This window comes from Brassica rapa, chromosome A09 (assembly GCF_000309985.2).
Source record: "Brassica rapa cultivar Chiifu-401-42 chromosome A09, CAAS_Brap_v3.01, whole genome shotgun sequence".
Classification (NCBI taxonomy): Eukaryota; Viridiplantae; Streptophyta; class Magnoliopsida; order Brassicales; family Brassicaceae; genus Brassica; species Brassica rapa.
In genome coordinates, this window is record NC_024803.2 from 25216188 (window position 1) to 25237380 (window position 21193).

The 21193-nt window shown below is 31.4% G+C and overlaps 1 protein-coding gene and 1 pseudogene across 1 annotated transcript; both read left to right on the forward strand.

Annotated features, from left to right (window-relative positions):
• The first annotated feature begins 533 nt into the window (after positions 1-533).
• On the forward strand, positions 534-2227 carry LOC103840324. Its single transcript, XM_033280311.1, has 7 exons — positions 534-885; positions 988-1084; positions 1165-1289; positions 1370-1454; positions 1548-1677; positions 1745-1929; positions 2017-2227. The coding sequence occupies exons 1-7, from the start codon at positions 657-659 to the stop codon at positions 2189-2191; spliced, it is 1026 nt and encodes a 341-aa protein (XP_033136202.1). The 5' UTR covers positions 534-656; the 3' UTR covers positions 2192-2227.
• Positions 2228-5376: 3149 nt separating this feature from the next.
• Positions 5377-12892, forward strand: LOC103840325 (annotated as a pseudogene).
• Positions 12893-21193: the final 8301 nt, after the last annotated feature.

Genomic DNA, 21193 nt, shown 5'->3' on the forward strand with positions numbered 1-21193 from the left:
AAATATCACGTAAACATCGTATATTGCCATAACGAGTCTTGGAGATAACTCCAAATTTAAACCGCAGAGTTTTGGATTTTGATCACCTAAATATCCTGGAGGTTCATAACTACATTGCCTTCTTTTCTCCTAATTTACTATTCTAAAAATTTTCCAAGATCTTTACCTTCTTATTTAGCAAGTAACTAATTTACCTATTTTTTATATACTTTAGATTTATTTTCTCTACAAAATATTTTCTCATTCAAACCAAGATCACAAACTTATTAACCACGACAGTATCTACAAAGATATTATTTTCTAGGTATTACTATCGGCGTCTTATATATATATAGCACTTCCTACACTTCTTTTCTACACAAACATTTTATAAAAGATCACACAAAAAAATGATGGCTAACAATCAAGCTTCTGTTATGGTTAACAAAGTGAAACCGCACAAGGATTCATGGAAAGTGCACGTCAAGCTACTCCATTCATGGACTCAAAACACAACTTATGGAGGGGAGACTCTAGAATGTGTCCTTGCTGATCAAACGGTAAGGAAAAATTGTTTAGCAATTTACTAAATCTGTTTTATCTAGAAAAGAATATTGATCTTTGCTATTGTTGTTTTTTAGGGCGGTAAAATTCATGCAAGTTGCAAAAGAACTCAGATGTTTCGTCTTCAACGAAGTCTCCCGCTTGGTGAATGGAGATTCATTGAAAACTTCAAGGTTTCAGCTTCTGGTGGTAAATATCGCCCAACACCGCTACCTTACAAAATAACTTTCACGAGTGACACACTGATAGGGAAGTCAGTGTTTGAGGACGATGATCCTTATCTTAATCTTGTGAGTTATGAAGATATTGGTGGACACGGTTCAGATGCAAATGTCCTCATCGGTATGATCGTTACTTTGTGTTTTATTGTATATATTACTCTAATAAATCAATATTTTGCCTTACTGTGTTGAGTTATATGAAATATATGTCGTATTTACTCAGATATCATTGGTGAAGTTTTCAATCTTGGCGGAATACAAATCGTGCAAGTTCATGGGAAAGACCGAAAGAGAGTTCACTTTCATTTACGTGACACCAAGTAAGCTTCATACAATTTGATGAACTAAATAAAGATTTGTTTAGAAAACATGTCGTCATATTAGTCTGTCTTTTATGCAGTGGTCATGATGTGAGGTGTTGCTTGTGGGGGAAATATGCAGAACAATTTGAACCCTTTATTGAAGATAACAATGTTGAAACCCTAATCTGCTTGATTAGGTTTGCTAAAATCAGCTTCTATCAAGGTATATACATCCTCAAATTTAATAATATCTTCACATAAAGTCATATCTAACTTATAAAATATATGTTAATGTTTCTATAGGTGATATACAAATCACAAATGCATTTGATGCTTCACTTGTAATCCTCAACCCAACCATGAAAGAAGCCATCGAGTTTAGAGAAAAGTAAGTGAGCCATGACTGATAGTATTGGTTATTTAAGAAAATTGAATTCATGTGCAGGTTTTAATTGGAAATTTATTTTTTGGCGATTTACAGACTGTTGCAAGTGAATCTTCCTCTTGCTATTATGGGTACAAAGAGTGACAATCAAGTGATTAAGCGCCAAAAAACAGATTGGGACGATGTTCAATTCAGATCAATTGCTGAGATATTGGTGGCAATTGAGGTTATATTAGCATTTTATATATCTCACTAACAAGCATTGTATTGATTTTTTTTTCTGTCTATTGCAGGTTCAGAGTTGCAAAATAATATGCTCAATTGAATCTGTCGATACAGATTGGGGTTGGTTCTACTTTGGATATTGTGTCTGCAATAAACGTGTCACTAGGATTCGTAGGAATGAGTTGGCTCAAAACGAGAAACCATTATGGTATTGCGATAAATGTCGCTCAAATGTCACAAAGGTTGAACCGAAGTAAGTGCCTCTTTTTCTGTTATTTTTGTATTCCTATGAATCTGAATTATAATGGTTATCACTAATGCGTTTGTGAATATATAAAAGGTACAAGCTGCATTTGAATGTGAAAGATGACAGTGGTTCATGCAAATTGATGATGCTTGACACTATAGGCAGTACTATTGTTGGTTGTGAGGCTGTTCAAATTTGGGATGGTTCATACGATGAGGCAAGTATCTTTTACAAACGCATAACAATTCATTTGTATAAATTTTTATAGTATTTCTTTAATTTTATTTGTAGATTGAAGATCCTGAAATAATCCCCATGCCCCTCGAGAGTTTAGTTGGAAAGTCATTTTCTTTTGGTATTTCAATAACCTCTGGAAATCTAGATAATGGATCGAACACTTTCTATGTTTCCGAAGTATCTACTGGTAATGATCTTCCTAAACTGGAGACTCAATCTGAACCTGTTTCGGCTTTAGACACTAATTCGAGCACTCTGTCCAGTGGAGAGGTTTGTTATTCAGACTTCGTTTGATCCATTTCAGTTTATATTTTATAAGATTGTTTATATACTTATCTAAGATTTTTTTGTGTTTTTATTTATTATTCCAAGGTTCTGATGCTCAAGCCAAGCTCTGAGAGTTCATCTGAGGGATTCACCACACCAGCTGTCAAGCGCAAGGAAGAAGATGGTGAGCTGAAAGACATTACCTCAACCTCTAAGAAGTTGTGCACTAAGCCAGTGAAGTTGGAGAAGATTAAGGATGATATTAAGTGACTGACGGATTAGTTGCTTTCTGAAGTGGATTTTTCGTCTCTGGTTTATTTTTCATGTTTTATTTCATTTGTTTTTCTACTTAAGAGCATTTTAGACTCTAATAATATTTTATTCTTTGTCTTTCTACTTCAGAGACGAAAGAACTATAATAATTTGCTTCATGTGTTTTTTATATATTTTGGTTTTCAGTTAACCATGTTTAATGATTTCATTTTTGGCTGTTCTATCTTATTTCTACAAAAATCGACAGGTCCTAAATCCTCATAATCATAAACTATCATATATAAACTGATCCAAAACCTATAATTCCACGTCCTATTCTACCATACAACTTAGCATTCCTACGAAAATGTGTACAACTTACATGAGTTCTGTGTATGTTCATAAGTGAAAGTCTGAAGATTACTTTGATTTTCCGAGCTTCTCTGATTGACCTAAAAAAATAGGAACTTATGGTTAGTAAAACAATACAGTTAGGAAGTAAAAATTCTTATACAAATTCGTAGAGACAATCGAAATTTCAACATAAAAAGTTACAATATCATTATATTACTCCGCTGATTAAACCAGAAGATCACATGAGGATCTTTTATAATTTAAATGTTCCTCAATTAATCCCCAAAATCTAATACAGTTTACATCCTACATAAATTTATTGCTAATTTGAACGATTTAGTAACAATATCCAAAACAAATCTTTTTGCAAATATCCTAATACAATTTACATCTTAACCAGACATTTGCATTTTAATATCTTACCAATATCGATGGAACTTTTACTTTGCAAATATTTAGTTTCTATTATCTTCTAAACATGAACTAAACTCCTAAAATTTTTATATCGAATTTAAGAATATTTTGCAAATGCCGAAACAAAAAACAAACCCGTTCTATCAGACAATCACCAGTACATGAATTTTCAAGGAGCTTTGACAAACTTTCTAAACCAGAACCGAGTCAAGTTCTATTAGTACCGCTGCCGGAAAATAACCTAAGTTTCTCATTCCAAGCATCTATGAAACGAAAACGTGATCTTGACAAAGGTGTCTCTAATAAAGAGAATCGGCCTCTTCTTCCATATGAAAACATCCCAACTGCCAGAATACGAGACGAACAGAGCATATATCGAACTACAAGAGTGCAAAGGGAAAATGATTCAGTTCCATTAACGTCTATTTTTAAGAGGCTTTGTGAAGGTGTTTCTAAGCATACTGCCACCACATCTATTGGTTCTATAGATGAACAAATCTATAACACTCCAAAAACATCAAGAAACAAACGGAAGGGATTTAGTGGTACTCTATATAATTTTCTATCTTAATGTATGCATTTTCATAATTTCTGTTTGTAGTATTTCCTATTAAAATCTATATTTTTTTTTCTCTTTGCAAGTTTTGGGTTTGTCATCAAATGCTTCAAGCTATACTCCAGAACAGAGAAGTTGTCTCACTGCGTTATCATGTAAGTAAATATTACTATGTATTGATATGAAAAGCTTCCATTTTTTAATAATCAGTGTCTACACCTACTTGTCAACTTAAATTCGAGTTGTTTTTACACATTCATAGCAAGAGATTTAAACAGAGGTGAAGGAAATGTAGAGCATGTGAAAAAAACAAATAAACAAAGGACAACTCAACTACCCATGCCTATCAGTCCAGGAGTAGGTTTATTTGGTTCTAGCGAACAGCAAATATTAACCACTCCAAAAATCCCAGCAAACAAGCACAAGAGGAAGACAGGTAACTGGTCTTCTATATTTCAAAATTTTGCGCGACCTAAATTAAATATCTAGGCGTTAAACTAAAGTGAAAGATGTTACTTACTTATATCAGAACTGTGTTTTACATCTTGACAGCAGCTAACATTACTCCGGAACAGAGAAGACCTCTCACTTCCATACCCTGTGAGAAAAATATAAAACTTGGATGTTATATATAAGACAATTACGTAATTTCGAAATACCATGTATGTGTATGCCTAATTATCTTTTTTTGATTTCCATAAATAGCAAGAGATAGAATCAATGTAGGAGACAATGACTTTGATGTTAAAATCTCAAAGAAACGAAGAAAGAACCCTCCAACAGTATGTATAGACATTGCCAATATATCAAAGACCGTAGGAAATGACAAGGGAAATCTAAAATCAAGCAGAGGAGCTGATACATGCGAAGATCATGACAGTGATGATGACGATGCAGACATCGACTACAATATCGATTGTAGAGGTGGCCTGAATTACTAGATTTCTTTCCTATTACTTTTGCCTTAGACACATATTTTTGATCTTTAAATAATATGCAGGAGTAATTGAGGAAATTGATGATTCTCTAGAGTTTGACTGTAGTTCCCAGGAGAGTTCAGACACAGAAAGTGAGGATACCCACTTTAATGATTCTGTTGAGCCGGAAACATGTTCTCCTCACACTGAAATTCATAAAGATGAATTCATTCATTCGAAGACAAGTACACGTGCAACAAAGCGTTATAAAACCAAAAATGTGAAAAAGGATGATGGTAAGAATAACTTTTATGTTAACATTATTATGTATTTCATTGCCGTGCGTCAATTTGACCTGTTAGAATCAATTTTATCTTTTAAGATTTTATTTTCCAATTTACAGATTACATTGATGAAGGTGATCCAACATATACATGTTCTCACTGTGGTGCTATTATGTGGTATGGCGAAAGGATAAACAAGCGTAAAAATAGCAAAAATCCTTCTTTTTCACTCTGTTGTGGACAAGGTCAGGTAGTTTTGCCTCTTTTAAAAGATCCACCAACAGAACTTAAAAGATTGATTGAAGGAGATGATCCAAGATGCAAGCATTTTCAGAAATTATCAGAGCCTATAACATGGTCTTCTCATTTACTTCTCTTGGTGGGAAAGTTGAAAGATCTCTAAGAAAAGGTGTTGGGCCAGAGATGTTTCAAATGCAAGGAGAAAATTACCACCTTTTGGGTAGTTTAAAACCACCAGATGGTAAAGATGCCAAATTTGGACAGATGTACATCTGTGATACTGAAAATGAAGCTGATAACAGAGCCAATTGCTTAAGGTATAATTTCTCATTTAAAACATATCTTCATTTCTATTGAACTTCTATAACTTCTTCCATGTCATGATCGATATAACATCACATGAATTTTCACCTAATAATTGTCGTTTCAACTGCAGCCAAGGTAAAAGGAGTTTTAAAGGCAAGAAAAAGGATAACTTGAGGAAAGATATTATTGAAGTTTTGATCAAAGTCTTGGATGAAGTGAATCCATATGTTAAGAACTTCAGATCAGCAGGAGAACGATTTAATACTAATCCTCAAGAAGCTTTTCATATGAGGATCATTAGTGATCGTCTAAAGGATGGCAGAACATACAACACACCAACATCATCAGAGGTTGCAGCTTTGATTCCTGGAGATTTTAATCTTGATATGGATAAAAGAGATATAGTACTTCAGAAACATTCTGGGAAATTAATGAGGATTAATGAGATACATCCCTCATATCTAGCACTGCAGTATCCTCTATTATTTACATATGGAGAAGATGGATTTAGGCTTGGTATTCAGAAAGGAGTGACGGAAGCTACTAAGAAGCTGAAGAAGCAGACAATTAGTATGAGGCAATATTATGCTTTTCGTCTTCATGAGCGTAGGAATGAGTCGCACACTCTTTTATGTGCTAGGCGTCTGTTTCAGCAATTTGTTGTGGATGCCTTCACAACTATTGAGTCTAACCGTCTACGATATCTCAAGTTTAATCAGTCTACTTTGCGATCTGATATCTATGACTCTATCAAACAGTCAGAGACTGCCGGAAAAATCGATATGCATGACCAAGGAACTGAGTTTGTGTTGCCAGCTTCTTTCACTGGTGGTCCAAGATACATGAAGAACAATTATTTGGATGCTATGACCATTTGTAAGCATTTTGGATTTCCGGATCTGTTCATCACTTACACATGTAATCCTAAATGGCCAGAGATCACCAGGTTTCTAGAGAAAAGAAAATTGAAAGCAGAGGATAGATCAGAAATTGTTTCTCGGATCTTCAAAATGAAACTTGAATCACTCATGGATGATTTAACAAAGAAGCACATTCTTGGGAAGACTGTTTCATGTAAGTAGATATTTTTTATTTCTTTTATTTCACCTTTAGTATTCAATTGTTTAACTCTTAGTTGGTTACATACACTAACTGATCTTTTAAACCTAATTTTACAGCCATGTACACTATTGAGTTTCAGAAACGTGGTTTGCCGCACGCACATATTTTGCTATTCATGCATCCAGAATTCAAGCTTCCCACCACGGATGACATTGATAAGATAATTTGTGCGGAGATCCCTAATAAAGACGAAGAGCCAGAGCTATATGATGTGATTAAAGATATGATGATGCATGGTCCTTGCGGAGCTGCTAATATGAATTCACCATGCATGGAGAATGGACAATGTTCAAAGTTATATCCCAAACCATATGCTGCGAAAACTACAGTTAATAGAGAAGGATTTCCCATTTACAGAAGGCGCGAGGAGTCTGAAAGATTCGTGCTAAAAAATGGGATAAAATGTGACAATCGATGGGTAATTCCTTACAATAAGAAACTGTCTCTTCGTTACAGAGCTCATATCAATGTTGAATGGTGCAACCAAGCTGGTTCTATTAAGTACTTATTTAAGTACATTAATAAAGGACAGGACCGGGTGACAGTCGCTGTGGAACCACCTGACCATGTAATTATGAACCAGCTTGAAACCGCAGGAGAAAATGTAGAGAAAAAAAATGAATTCAAGGATTTCTTCGACTGCAGGTAATGGACATTGGTATATTTACATATCACAAATTTCTTAATAACTCTTTGGTGATCAAATATTTAAATATTTTAAAACAAATCATTGTCTTTGTAGATATGTTTCAGTATGTGAAGCTGGTTGGAGAATTTTTCAGTTTCCAATTCACTTTCGATCTACAGCAGTTGAGAAGCTAATTTTTCATCTACCTGGAAAGCAACATGTTATTTTCAAAGGGAAAGATAAGATGGAAGCTGTTGTCAATAGGAAGCACATTGAGAATACTATGTTCTTAGCATGGTTTGAGCTGTGTAAAATTGATGTGTTTGCTAGAACTCTCCTCTATGCCCAAATTCCCAACTTTTATACTTACCAAAAGAAGCTAAAGAAGTTTACCAGGCGTAAAAGAGGATTTAGCATTGGCAGGATAAATTATGCTCCCCGTAAGCAGGAAGATGCTTATTATTTGCGTGTGTTGTTGAATGTTGTTAGAGGGCCTACCGGTTATGACTGTTTTAAAACCTTCAATGGTGTTCTATATCCTGAATACAAAGATGCATGTTTTGCTCGTGGGTTATTAGATGAGGATCAAGAGTACATTGACGATATAGTGAGGAGAAGTTTTGAGAGCTTCGGAAGTGATCTGCGACATGTGTTTGTTATGATGCTGCATAATAATACTTTATCTATGCCAGAAACAGTATGGGAAAATACTTGGCAGATTTTGTCAGAAGATATTGAGCATAATCGGCGGATTTATTTCAACAGACCAGGTTAGAACAATGTATTTTTGTGTTTGGCTAATTTCAGAATCTGTTCAAACGAAATTGGATTTGAACAGTAATTTCAACCTGTGCTAATTTAGGTTTTTGATCTTTTTTGTAGAACTTTTGTTAAGTGATGAGGAGAAAAAGAAGTTTGCTTTACAAGAAATTGAGAAGCATCTGAGGCGAAATGGGACTTCTCTTGCAAACTTCACTTCTATGCCACAACTTCCTCCTACAGACGATACTGATTCAAATGTTCTCATATTAGATGAGCGGAGTTATGATCGTCAAGCACTGGTAGAAACTCTTGATAGAGACGTTCAGAAGATGACGGCTGAACAGAGGAAAATTTTTGATGAAATTTTGGATGCTGTGAATGAAGAAAGAGGTGGAATGTTTTTTGTTTACGGATTTGGTGGTACTGGGAAAACTTTCCTTTGGAAATTGATATCTGCAGCTATTCGTTCTAAAGGAGATATTGTTCTTAATGTTGCATCAAGTGGAATCGCCTCTTTGTTGTTACAAGGCGGAAGGACTGCTCATTCAAGATTTGGCATACCACTTAGCCCTGATGAGTTTTCTTCGTGTACTATGGTTCATGGATCAGATCAAGCTAATTTAGTAAAAGAAGCATCACTTATTATATGGGATGAGGCCCCTATGATGAGTAAGCATTGTTTTGAAGCTCTAGATAGGAGCATGTCTGATATTGTGGGGAAGCATAGAACTAAACCTTTTGGTGGGAAGGTTGTAGTGTTTGGAGGTGATTTTCGACAGGTTCTACCTGTAATACATGGAGCTGGAAGGGCTGAAATTGTTTTGGCAGCACTGAACTCTTCTTACCGTTGGGAGCACTGTAAAGTCTTCAAACTCACAAAGAACATGCGATTATTGTCTGGTGATTTGACACCAGAAGAGGCACATGAACTTAAGGAATTCTCAGAGTGGATCTTAAAGGTTGGAGAAGGTAAAATTGCAGAGCCTAACGATGGCGAAGCTGAGATAGATATTCCTGAAGAGTTTTTGATTATGGATTCGGATGATCCTATAGAAGCCATAAGCAAAGCTGTGTATGGGGATATTGCGTCGTTACAAGAAAACAAAGAACCTAAATTTTTCCAAGAGAGAGCTATTCTATGTCCTACTAATGAAGATGTGAACATGATAAATGAATACATGTTGGATAAGCTTGATGGTAAGATTTCGGTTTTGATCCTTAACTAACAATTTTTTTTTTCTGAGGAATTCTGTGCTGATTAAGAATTGTCATTCCAGGTGAGGAAAAGATCTACATCAGCGCAGATAGTATTGACCCAATAGATAAAATTTCAATTAGTGATGAAGCTCGTGGTCCTGATTTTCTAAACACTATTAAGGTGTCTGGATTACCAAACCACAGTCTTAGACTCAAGGTTGGTTGTCCTGTTATGGTTCTAAGGAATATTGCTCCTACAGAAGGATTAATGAATGGAACGAGGCTGCAGATCACTCAGCTAATGGATTTTATGGTTGAGGCTAGAATCATCACTGGAGAAAGAGTTGGAGAGATAGTATATATTCCCAGATTGTTGATAACACCATCAGATACTAGATTACCTTTTAAAATGCGCAGACGACAATTGCCTTTAGCTGTGGCTTTTGCTATAACTATAAACAAAAGCCAAGGACAGTCATTATCAGAAGTTGGGCTCTTCCTGCCAAGACCGGTCTTTTCACATGGACAGCTATACGTGGCAATTTCTAGGGTGACGTTAAAAAAAGGTTTGAAAATATTGATTCTGGACAAAGATGGCAAACCTCAGAAAAAAACCATGAATGTTGTTTTTAAAGAGATTTTCAACAATCTTGAACAGAGCCAGTGATGAGGTATGTCTTTTGAATATTAATTTTCCCTGGACTATTTTATTTGTAACAATTTTACCGTGGATGCAACTATAGTTTGGATTAGCTTATATTCTTCAAATGCATGTTCCTGTAGCTAAGAATGTGTTTGCTCATTGCAGATTTTATCGCATCAAGGATATAGACTCTACTTTCAGAAGTTAGCTAGACTGAAATTATTTTCTATTTTTAGACACATTTCAATTTATTCCCGAACAACTTCATTCCTATAATAATGCATGTCATTCTATTCAATAAATTTGACTTTTTCAATTGCAATCACAAGTATTCAAGATGTCGAGAGAACTGCCTAGAAAGGACTATTGCAATCACAAGTGTTCAACGAGACTTATACTAGAAGCAGCCATAACCTAAACACTATTGATATAGCAAAGTTTAATCTGAACTCTAATTCGATAGGATTCTAAATTATATGATTTTATGAACTACTAATCTTTGCATATCAGTGTGACAAATGATGATGGAGAGAAAGCATGTATATCACTAACCTTCACTTTGTTCTAGAGACTTGATCAGTGCTTTGTTCTCTGCCACCAACCAGTAAATTTGCCTCACCCCATACTCTCTTCCTCAGTTTCGAACACATTTTCCTTCTAAGTACGTCTGATACGCAACAGTCGAATGTCAAAAAAAATTAGATTAGTACATTGGAGAGTTCCTGTAACTATTTTAAATGTAGAATAATAACATGTGTAGTTGAATGATCTCGGGAGAAAACGCAAACAAATCTCTAATGCGATTTGAAATCAAATCAATTCTCTAGAAGTAACAATTGAATTATTGATAAACCCCCAAAGAATCAAACAGCAAGACATATCTTCAGAACTAAAAAACCGCTCCAAACTTGTCTAAATGTTGGATTGTTAAACTATAGAAGGTTAACTTACACAATCTCGGAGCCTAATCATAGTATTCTTCAGGGTTCAGGTCACTACAACCGCCGTCATTCTGTACAAGGCGTTTGAGCAATGTAACGTCATCTAGCTGTAGTATACTCGCCTTGGCGCATCTTCGAGCTGCTGTTCTGTTCTCTGTGGACATATCAGTGTTATGTGGTTAAATAATTGGTCTCCAGCCTGATCTTTTCAGATGCATAAAGTCAGTGTTTATGAATAAACCTTTGGTGATTGTCTGAACCAACACTGTATTCATGGTCACGGAGAACATAGCTGAAGAAGATCCGAATTTGATGGACGAGGTTGAAGCTATGAAGACTGGCATGTCGAACAAGTACTCGAGATATTTTATGGATCTACGAAATATGGACAATCTATAGTTAACTTACAGTGAATCTTCGGTTACAAAACAGATTGAAAGAAAAAGATGTAAAAATTAACATGAATATAACAAAGAAGATAGGAGAAATAAGATCTTAACTGGTATCCGAATGCATCATAATTACGAGGCTGAATCTTGATTAAACAGAATCGTCTTCATCGATTCAATTTTCAGAGGGTATATTTTAGTGATTGATTCGCGAGAAGATGAAAGATCATCTTGCCGACAGAGAGAGAGATAGAAGAAACCTTAATTTGTTAGGTTTAACGGTTTTTTTTCCCGGAAAAAACTGTTACTATAGAATTGGGCCACATTATTTAATTTCCTAATATGATCCATTTTCATAACTCCCTTATTTATTGGTCCACTAAATTTTTTGTTGTTTTATTATAGTTATTGGTATTTATAGTTTATATATATTACATAGGTAATCATATAGTTATCTAAAAATAAATTTGTTGTTCGTTAATACTATCGATATGTAATTATTATTTTAAAATTAACATTTTCCTATATTAAGGTTACAATATCAAATAAACAATGCAAAAAATATATATATACTAAGGTATTGTATTTTTTCGTGTTACAAATATATTAAATACAATAACAATCATATGATAGCGAATAACGTGGACCATACTTTATACAACCCAATAATTTTCTATTGGATATAAATTGATAATAATTTTACATGGTACAGCAAACACCCGCCCAGTCGGGCGGGTCAAGATCTAGTATCTTTTTAAAACAAAATTTATTTCTAAAAAATGGATCTATAAAAAAACAGAGGGAGTACATTTTTACCAGTTCTTTATCTGTGATCTGTGGCATTTATTGAATCATGGGTTGTTCTTTAAGTGCGTTTTTAGAGTAATTCAGTGCTTTATAGATCCATTTTAGAGTAATTCAGTGCTTTATAGATCCATTTTTACCAGTTCTTTATCTGTGACCTGTGGCTTTTATGTTTCATGTTATTTTTTAAGAAAATAAGTCGTTTTAAATGCAAACGAGTATATAAAAATACATAATTTTTTAGATGTGTCAAATATTTAGCAATTAATAGAAGATTTTACACCGATAGATTGAGTTTTTTGGACATAAGATATATAATGGAATTAGATTACATATGAAAGTGGTTTGAGTATTGATCCAACGGTACGAACATAAGTTATGCACATTTAACTGAAAACTAGTCTCTTTTCCAGATTAATTATATTTGCTATTTTAAGAGCATTTGATGAGGTTTGCACAATCGGACACTAACCTTGAACTCACCCTTCAACTTTATTTTTCATCAGACTTTAGAGATTTAGAGTTTTGGAAAGACAAATTTGTTCTCTATCATAAAATGTTTTACTTACTAATACCGTCTCTTATATATTAATCCTGAAGCATTACAATTTTTTTGTAGCCACGTTTCATCACTAAGATAATTTTTAGAATCCTTACAAGTTGGTTCATATAAACGTATATTATACTTTTTATTAAACTAACTATCAAATTGATTATTAGTGTACAAAAGAATATTCTCAATTCTTTCTTTAAATAAAAACTACAAAATTACCTAATACGATAAACATATATATGACAATTAAAGATTAAATACATACTTATAACCATTTTTGTATCCTCTATATTTTATGTTTAATTTTATATTATTAAAAAAGTAAAAAATCACATTTAGCATATAATAAAAAATTAGATTTTTTCTTATATTGTATATTTCAAATTGTTTTAAACGACTATAAATTACTAAAAATTGTAAAAGTCCCACATTGAAAATTTTGTGGCCAATGGTTTAACTTTTTTTTTGTTAAAGTAAAATACAAATGATCATAAATCGTATGAATATGAAGTCTAATTAAAAAATATTCATATTATATATGCATATTAATATCATTTAAATAAAATTATGTACTATATAAAAAAATAAAATATGTTAATTTCAAAATTTGCATTGAAAAATTATTTAGATCTTAATATTAAAAGATAACTTATAAAGAGGCAATAGTAAACAAATCGAGAGTAGAAAACCTAATCTGTTTTCGTCATCTTACAATCGATGTTGTCTTTCTGGTTTTGGTGATTTGTGTCAGCCGCAAAACTTAATTTTCTTTTGTGCATATGAAGTCTTAAAAATAATTATAATGAATTGTAATATGTTAACTCTTCAACAACGGTGATACATTAATAGACCAACATTTATATTCGTCATTTTACCATCGATAAAGATTGTAGTATTGCAAAATTTTAAAACCATTTAATGACAAAAATATTTGTATAAAAACTTAGTCCGCCATGCGCGCGGATTATCATCTAGTTTTGTAGTATTTATCATTGATCTGTGTATTCACCAGAGTAGACCCATAATTAATTTTATGGTTTAAAGGAAACCCATGGATTGGTGATTGTAATTTGTTAGAATATGGAATGGAATAATCTATCAGTTTCTTCATCTAATTTTATTATAATGCTTGAACTTGATGGATCATCTAGTACATGATTCTTAAGTTGGTTAATGCACCAAAAGTGAATGTTTAATTTTTTTAATATAATTTTAGATGAACTAAATATTCTTACCCAACATAAGTTGATATTAGAGAGTTCCCTGAACCAATCAAACCAATTATTATTGCATGTTTAGGTTGGTGAATTTAATGGGAGTTAGTCATCATATATTTGAACATACGGGTTAGTTGTTCAAGAGAATGCTAGTTTAGCTAAGAAGTTTGAATTGTATAATAGTTATTCTTGCATTCACTTTATAACCCGAGACCTAACACTTTTTTATTCATTACTTTAATCATTTAAAAAATTATTATTTATTTCCTGCATTTGAAAACAAGAAAACAAACACTTGTTGTCATCTCAACTCTCTCAAAGATTTGTAGTGTAATCTTGTTGATTCTATAGATTAAATTTCTTAATTATAATTTGATTTGTAGAAAGGTAGACACTTATCGGAAGACCTTGAGATGAAGCAACTGACAGCCGCAACTCTTCCAGTTAGCCTTTGTACTTCCCGTTTATTCTTTTGGGAGGCCATTTCGATTAGTGCATTAATCTGTTTTAGGTTAGTGGCAATTCCTCGGTATGTGACGATGTAGCTAAGGAATTCGCCGATGCTACAGTGAACCGGAATTAATTTCATATTGTGCAGATTCAATCTCTTGTAGCATTCTCGCAGATGTGCGATGTATTCATGTTCTTCGAGAGATTTTACAAGCATATCGTCAATGTAAACCTCCATGATTTTCTTGAGTTGCTCGGAAAACATACGATTCACGAGTCGTTGATAGGTCACACCTGCGTTCTTGAAGCCAAATGACATCACCTTGTAGCAGTACGTACCGCGATCGGTGATAAAATCATTTTTCTCACGCTCGTATGGGTTCATCATGATCTGATTGTACCCGGAGAGGCATCCATGAATGAGATGAGCTTGCCGTTGCTTCGACTAGACAGTCGATATGCAGCAAGGGGTAGCTGTCTTTTGGATATGCTTTGTTGATATCGGTAAAATCTACGCAGACTCGCCATTTTTCGTTTTTTCGTTTTTCTTTTTTTTTCCACCACGGGATTGGCGAGCAAGACAGGATATCTGACATCCGTTATGGATCCGACCTTCAAAAGTCTTTCAACTTCATCGTTGACTGCAATGGCGCGCTCTGGTCCCAACTTTAGCCTTTTTTTGTTTGACTGGTTTGAAAGTCGGATCACATAAAGTTCATGACACGTTATGTTGATGTCAATACCCGACATGTCCTCTGCAGCCTAGGTAAACATGTGTAAGTTGTCCTTGACACAGGCTATGAGCTCCGTTTTTAATGGTTAAGCGCCGGTCTCGACGCAGCGTTCAGGAAACTCATCATCGAGGCATACCGAAATCACATGCTCGCAGGTCGGCTCACGTTTTTCTTCTAGGGCCTCGGCTTTCAGTAATTGCCAAAAGATTTTATAGGGCAATTTCGTCAGAAGCCGATTTCCTTTTCTTTTTCAAAGTAGTTTCCATTGCGGACTGTTTTCGCTTTAATTCCGCGACAGAAAATTTTTTCTGATACTTTCCAATCTCTCCATATTGTTTTGACTCCTTCTGGATTCGGAAACTTAAGGCACATGTGATATGTTGACGGAATAGCTTGCATGGATTTAGCGAAGGAGTGCCCATGATCGCGTTGTATGATGTTGGGTGGTTAATGACCAAAAATTCCACGACTTTGGTAATACTCCGAGCTTTAACCTCGAGGTTAATTACAGAGGGTCATGGTAGTTTCCCTTGAGAATCCCACTATTGGGCTCGGACTTTCTGCGATTTCAGATAGTGCAATTTTCATTCTCTCGACGGTGTTTTTGGAGATGATATCAGCCGGGCTTCATGTTTCGACTAGTATTCTTGCGATGTTGATTGGTATTTTTGACTTAAAAATTTATAGGAAGTTGATTGGTATTTTTGACTTAAAAATTTATATGGATTATGATAGTGAATTTATTTTTATCCTACAAGTATTTCCAATAGGCATATCTAATACTAAAATATTGCATACGCAAATTTATTTCTCAATAAATTTTTTATTGTGAAAATTTGAAGTTAAGACTAGACCTTGATCCGCGCAACCGCGCAAGTGTTTGCTTTTATTTTTATATACATAATTTTTTTTATTCATCGTTAATGGTATATATCTTTAACATTAACCATATTTTCAAACGTTTATGGTTTTTTGAACAAAATAATGTTATAGTTAATATGTATGATTTTCTACTTCTTTTACTTCTTCTACCATTTTTGCAGATAATTTTATAATTTTAAAGTTATATATTTGTTTCCTCTTACTCTATAAAGTTTTGTAGTATATATTTTAAATTATTTTTCAGAAAAAATGTATATCACAAAATAAAGTTGCACCTTCTATTATAAATTTAGATTAAAAACTAATCTATTCAGTTATAAAAAAAGTAAAATTAAAATTTTAATAAAATATTATGATATAAATTTCAATTATTCATACTAAAACAGTATAAGGTTGGGTCATAAATCTTTCTAATTCCAAAATTTTAGCGCCTCTTTTAAAAAATAAAATAAATTAAAAAAATTTTAGAATTATAATTTATATTAAAATAAATTTGTTAAAAAAATTATCATGCGCTGTTATTGTTTATTGCTAGAGTTTGACATGTGACCGTCTGAATATTTGTTTTCACTTTAAAATTTGTTTGTACTAAATGGTATAATATATATTTGTAAATTAAGATTTATTAACTAATTGTTAGTATAAAATTTTAAAACATAAAATTTTTATTTATTACTTTTCAATAATTATATTTTTGTTATTTTAATCGTTTATTATATCACAGTGTTTCATAAATCTCATATATATCAATTGAGAAACATTACAATTTCTTTTTGTAGCCATGTGTCATCATTAGAGAAATATGTTGATCCATCTAATTATATAATAAGCTTTTTATTAAACTAACCATAAATTCATTATTATTATTAATTTTTAATTCATTAAATAAAAGTTACGGAATTGAATAATGTGACTGAAGTATATACGAAAATAAATTATTTAGAATAATAAATATTTCATTAAAAATAGTGTATATTCTATCATATTTGTTTAATTTTGAATTATTAAAATAGATTAGAAGACCACATTAACCATATAATAAAAGGGGAAATTGCCGCAAATAGCACATTCATTGTACCACTTTTCATGTTTACACTAACCACTTTTACCCTCATTTTTAATGAAAGGTAAAAGACAATTATACCCTTAGGGTTAACTATCTAGACTTTGGGTTTAGAGTTGAGGGGTGGGGTAGGGTTTTTGGAATGTGAAATTTAGGATTCTAATAAATATATAAATAAATACTTAAAAAATATATAAAAATTTTAAAAAATAGTTTCAAACATAATTTTCGTTTTTTTCAAAAAGAAATTTGAAAAAAAAATTAAAAAATTGAAAAAACAAAATTTCAAAAAAACAAAATTTAAAAAAAGTTCGAATTTAAAAAAGTATAATTCGAAAACATAAATTTTTTTTTTACTTTTCTATTTTTTTATTTTTTTTATTTTTTTATTTATATAATAATTTATTATATATATAAATAACAAGGGCATAAGAGTCTTTTGCCACGTAATGAAGAATGTATTTTTGAAAATATCTCCTTAGTGGTGGTAAAAATGAAAAGTGGTACCATGAAACTGGTAAACATATAATTTTCCTATAATAAAATTTAGATTTTTGGGTATATGTTATATTTTGAATTTTTAAAAACGACTATAAATTACTATAACTGTAAAAAGTCTCACATTTAATTTTGTGATTCATGGTTTAAAATTTTTGTTATGATACAATATAAATGATTAAAAATACATAAAAGTAAAAATTTTAATTTAATTAATTATTAACATTAAAAGATATATATATCGTTTTAAATTAAAATATATACCATATAAAAAACATAAATATTTTAATTTCGAAATCTAAATTGAACAACTTTTTTTTGATAAAATCTTTAAACAAACATTCACAACTTAAAATTTTAAAAATTGTAAATTACTAAAACTATTAATCCAATAATGAAGATTTTGTTATTAGCAGTTTATATTTTTTGCTATAAATGATACAAATAATAAAAAAACATATGAGTAGAAACCATCATTTAATTGACATTAATATTAAAAAATATAATATGTATGTTAATATCATTTAAATTAATTATATATTCTACCAGATAGAAAATAATATTGTTTGCATTAGTAAAATTGATTTATATGTTCACACTAATTTAATTATATATGTAATAGTTACTGACTTTTAATTATTTAATATATTTTTATTATTTCATAATATATAATAACAATAATTTATATATAATGCTTATTCCGCGCAAGGGGCAGATCTTAATCTAGCTTTTCGTATAATGTTTTTCATATATATAAGTCCAATTAGTTAACTGAATTTATATATATGAAAACATTATACCAATAATTATGAATATATTATTTTATATTCTATTTATATATTATATAAATTTATTATGATATGTGGTTTTTATTTTATTACTTATTACGAATAAATATCAGAAAAAATTAAACGTTAATACGAAATATATTAGGAAATCTATTAGAAAATATATGTTAATTAAGATTCAATTAAGAAAATCTATAATTTAAACTAGGAAAAGACAAACATAATTAAATATAGGTTAAATAAATATCTCAATGGCATGTCATTGTAAATAAGTGGTAAAATTAAGGGGTATCTAATTTTGTACTCTCATTTTAATAGATTAGATAACCAATAGTTATAACTTTAAAGTGGACAGAAGTGGTTAGAGCATCATTAGTGTTTAGTTTCTCAAACAGAGCACCTTGTTATTATTATATCAGTTTTTTAAAACAAATTACTTATGTGATTAAATGTAAAGCTAAAATTACAAGTGTGTCAATAAAATACAGAAACGTACTTTCTCAGTCCCTTGAAATCATAAGGCAGTCATTTAAAAGTAATTATATGCAAAAATATCCCTTTCTTATTAATAGGGAAACATTTTAAAAGAATAACCTTAAATGTGTAACATATTCACAAAAATGCCATTTTTGCTTAGGTGTTACCATCATAAGCTCTTTCACAACATTTAACTAACAAGACATCTATTGGTAGACTATTTACATGAATGCCATTGGTCATACAAATTATTAATAATAACTATAATTACATATATGTTCACCATACGACTATTTCACACAAGTATTTAATATTATTTATATTGGTCAAATATTAGTACGAGGCATGTTTTCATAGGACACATTAAATTAATGAAAACACATGTTACTACCGTAATCAATATTCACACGGTTCATAGATATTATAATCATATGTTCACGATTTAACAATACGTTCATATGTTCATCATTCATATGTGTTCATATGAGTTATCTGCAAAACACATATGTCCACCATTATGATTATAGTTTGTATGTGTATGAGGAAGATTTATCGATGTGTCTGAGGCTCAATTTTACTCAATAAGTTTATTAAAAACGTTAAGAAATGTAACGTTCTCATAGCTTTATTTTAAATTTCTGGAATTCTAAGCTTGAAAACAACAATTTAGAATGTGTTCACGGTATTGTAAGGATTTCAAATTGACTTTGACCCATTCATTACTGAGGTATTGTAAACAAACGTGATTTGCAAGGACAATTTGATATCATATTTTAAAAAATGAAACGTCTAATAATTTTTTTTTACTTAAGATGATGGTAACGTTTAACCTTTTTAAGATCTACTAGGTGGACCGCCCGCACGCATGTGCGGGCATTAACATTAATATTAAATTAATATTATATTTAAAACTATATAATACTTATGTTACATGTATATAGTTAATATGAAAGATTCAATGTTACATATTGATATTTATACTATGTTCATATGAACAAAGAATACATTAGAACGTTTAGAAAACGATCCCATTTAACACTAATCTCAAAACATCAGAAAAATATAATTGAGAAAAAATAAATATTTCACGCATAACCCCAATAAAAAATCAGTCATGAAATATAAAAGAGAGATTTGAATTACCTGAAATTTATTATCATTGGTTTCATTGTAACAACATAGATGATTTACGGTTTCCTTCTCTAAGCTTTGAGTCAGAAAAGAGGTAATTCTAACAAAAATATTTAAATATGTAAACAATCCCCAAAAGATAACAAATTATATAATTGATAGGACAACATCAATGAGTTTCAAAGTTTTTAAAAAGCTTTGAGATTACATTTGGCTCTCAGACGTACCGAAGAGGATCACACACAATAAATAAATTATACTTGATTAGCATACATATCTTATATTATATTCTTGATAAGTGATTTCATTTTATATAAAAAGAATTACCTTTTTCGAAATACATGATCAGTTCCTAGATAAACAGAGTCGTCTCTTTTTGTTAGTTGAATCACTACTGATGCAAAAATATAGATACATATACAACATGGAGAGGAAGAGAACAAAAATAAACGGAGAAGAAGAATCCTCCATAAAATTACCAGTAATGGTGTTCCCGTCTATGAGTTACTTATTGTTATCATACACCTGCCCAAGATCACAAAAATATAATTTAAATTAAAATATAGATGCGTGAAACTAATGTGGGGGGGGGGGGGGGTGGCGCAATATTTATATAGCAAATTAGTTTAAGTTTCTAAATGACCTAGTTTTCAAGAGAAGTTATGAGATATAATATCCTCTAATAAATTTTAATTCAGCTATGAGATAGAATATATTCTAATAAATTTTTAAAAATATTCTGGTTATAATATATACATAATTTTGGTAACTCAATCATGTTATATATATATTTAAATATTAAATGCATGATATTAGGAAAGAAGATATCTCGTCAGTTGATTGCAACTGGTTTTTGATAAAACAAATCCCACTACAAGGATTTAAATAATAGATAATAAAGAAATAATAAGGAATTTTAACGTTAAACCCCCAAACTAAGTTTGTTTTGGAAAAAAAAACTATCAAAATAAGTATTTAATGGAAAAACATCCTAAACTAACTTTATTTAATGAATTAAACTCTGATTGGTCATAATTACTATTACTACCAGTAAATCTTTAGTTTAGAGGATTCTACGCTAAGTAAACATAGTTGAGGAATCAATACTATTAAAAGGGAAGAAGTTTTAATAAATCTACTTAAAAAGGTTGTTTGGACCATTTC

What these genes read in the sequence shown, in the direction of transcription:
- LOC103840324 (XM_033280311.1), top strand. Translation starts at nt 657, where the DNA reads ATGTTTCGTCTTCAACGAAGTCTCCCGCTTGGTGAATGGAGATTCATT. An exon ending in AGATGCAAATGTCCTCATCG is followed by an intron (nt 886 to 987) that starts GTATGATCGTTA and finishes GTATTTACTCAG; the next exon opens with ATATCATTGGTGAAGTTTTC. An exon ending in TTTCATTTACGTGACACCAA is followed by an intron (nt 1,085 to 1,164) that starts GTAAGCTTCATA and finishes TCTTTTATGCAG; the next exon opens with TGGTCATGATGTGAGGTGTT.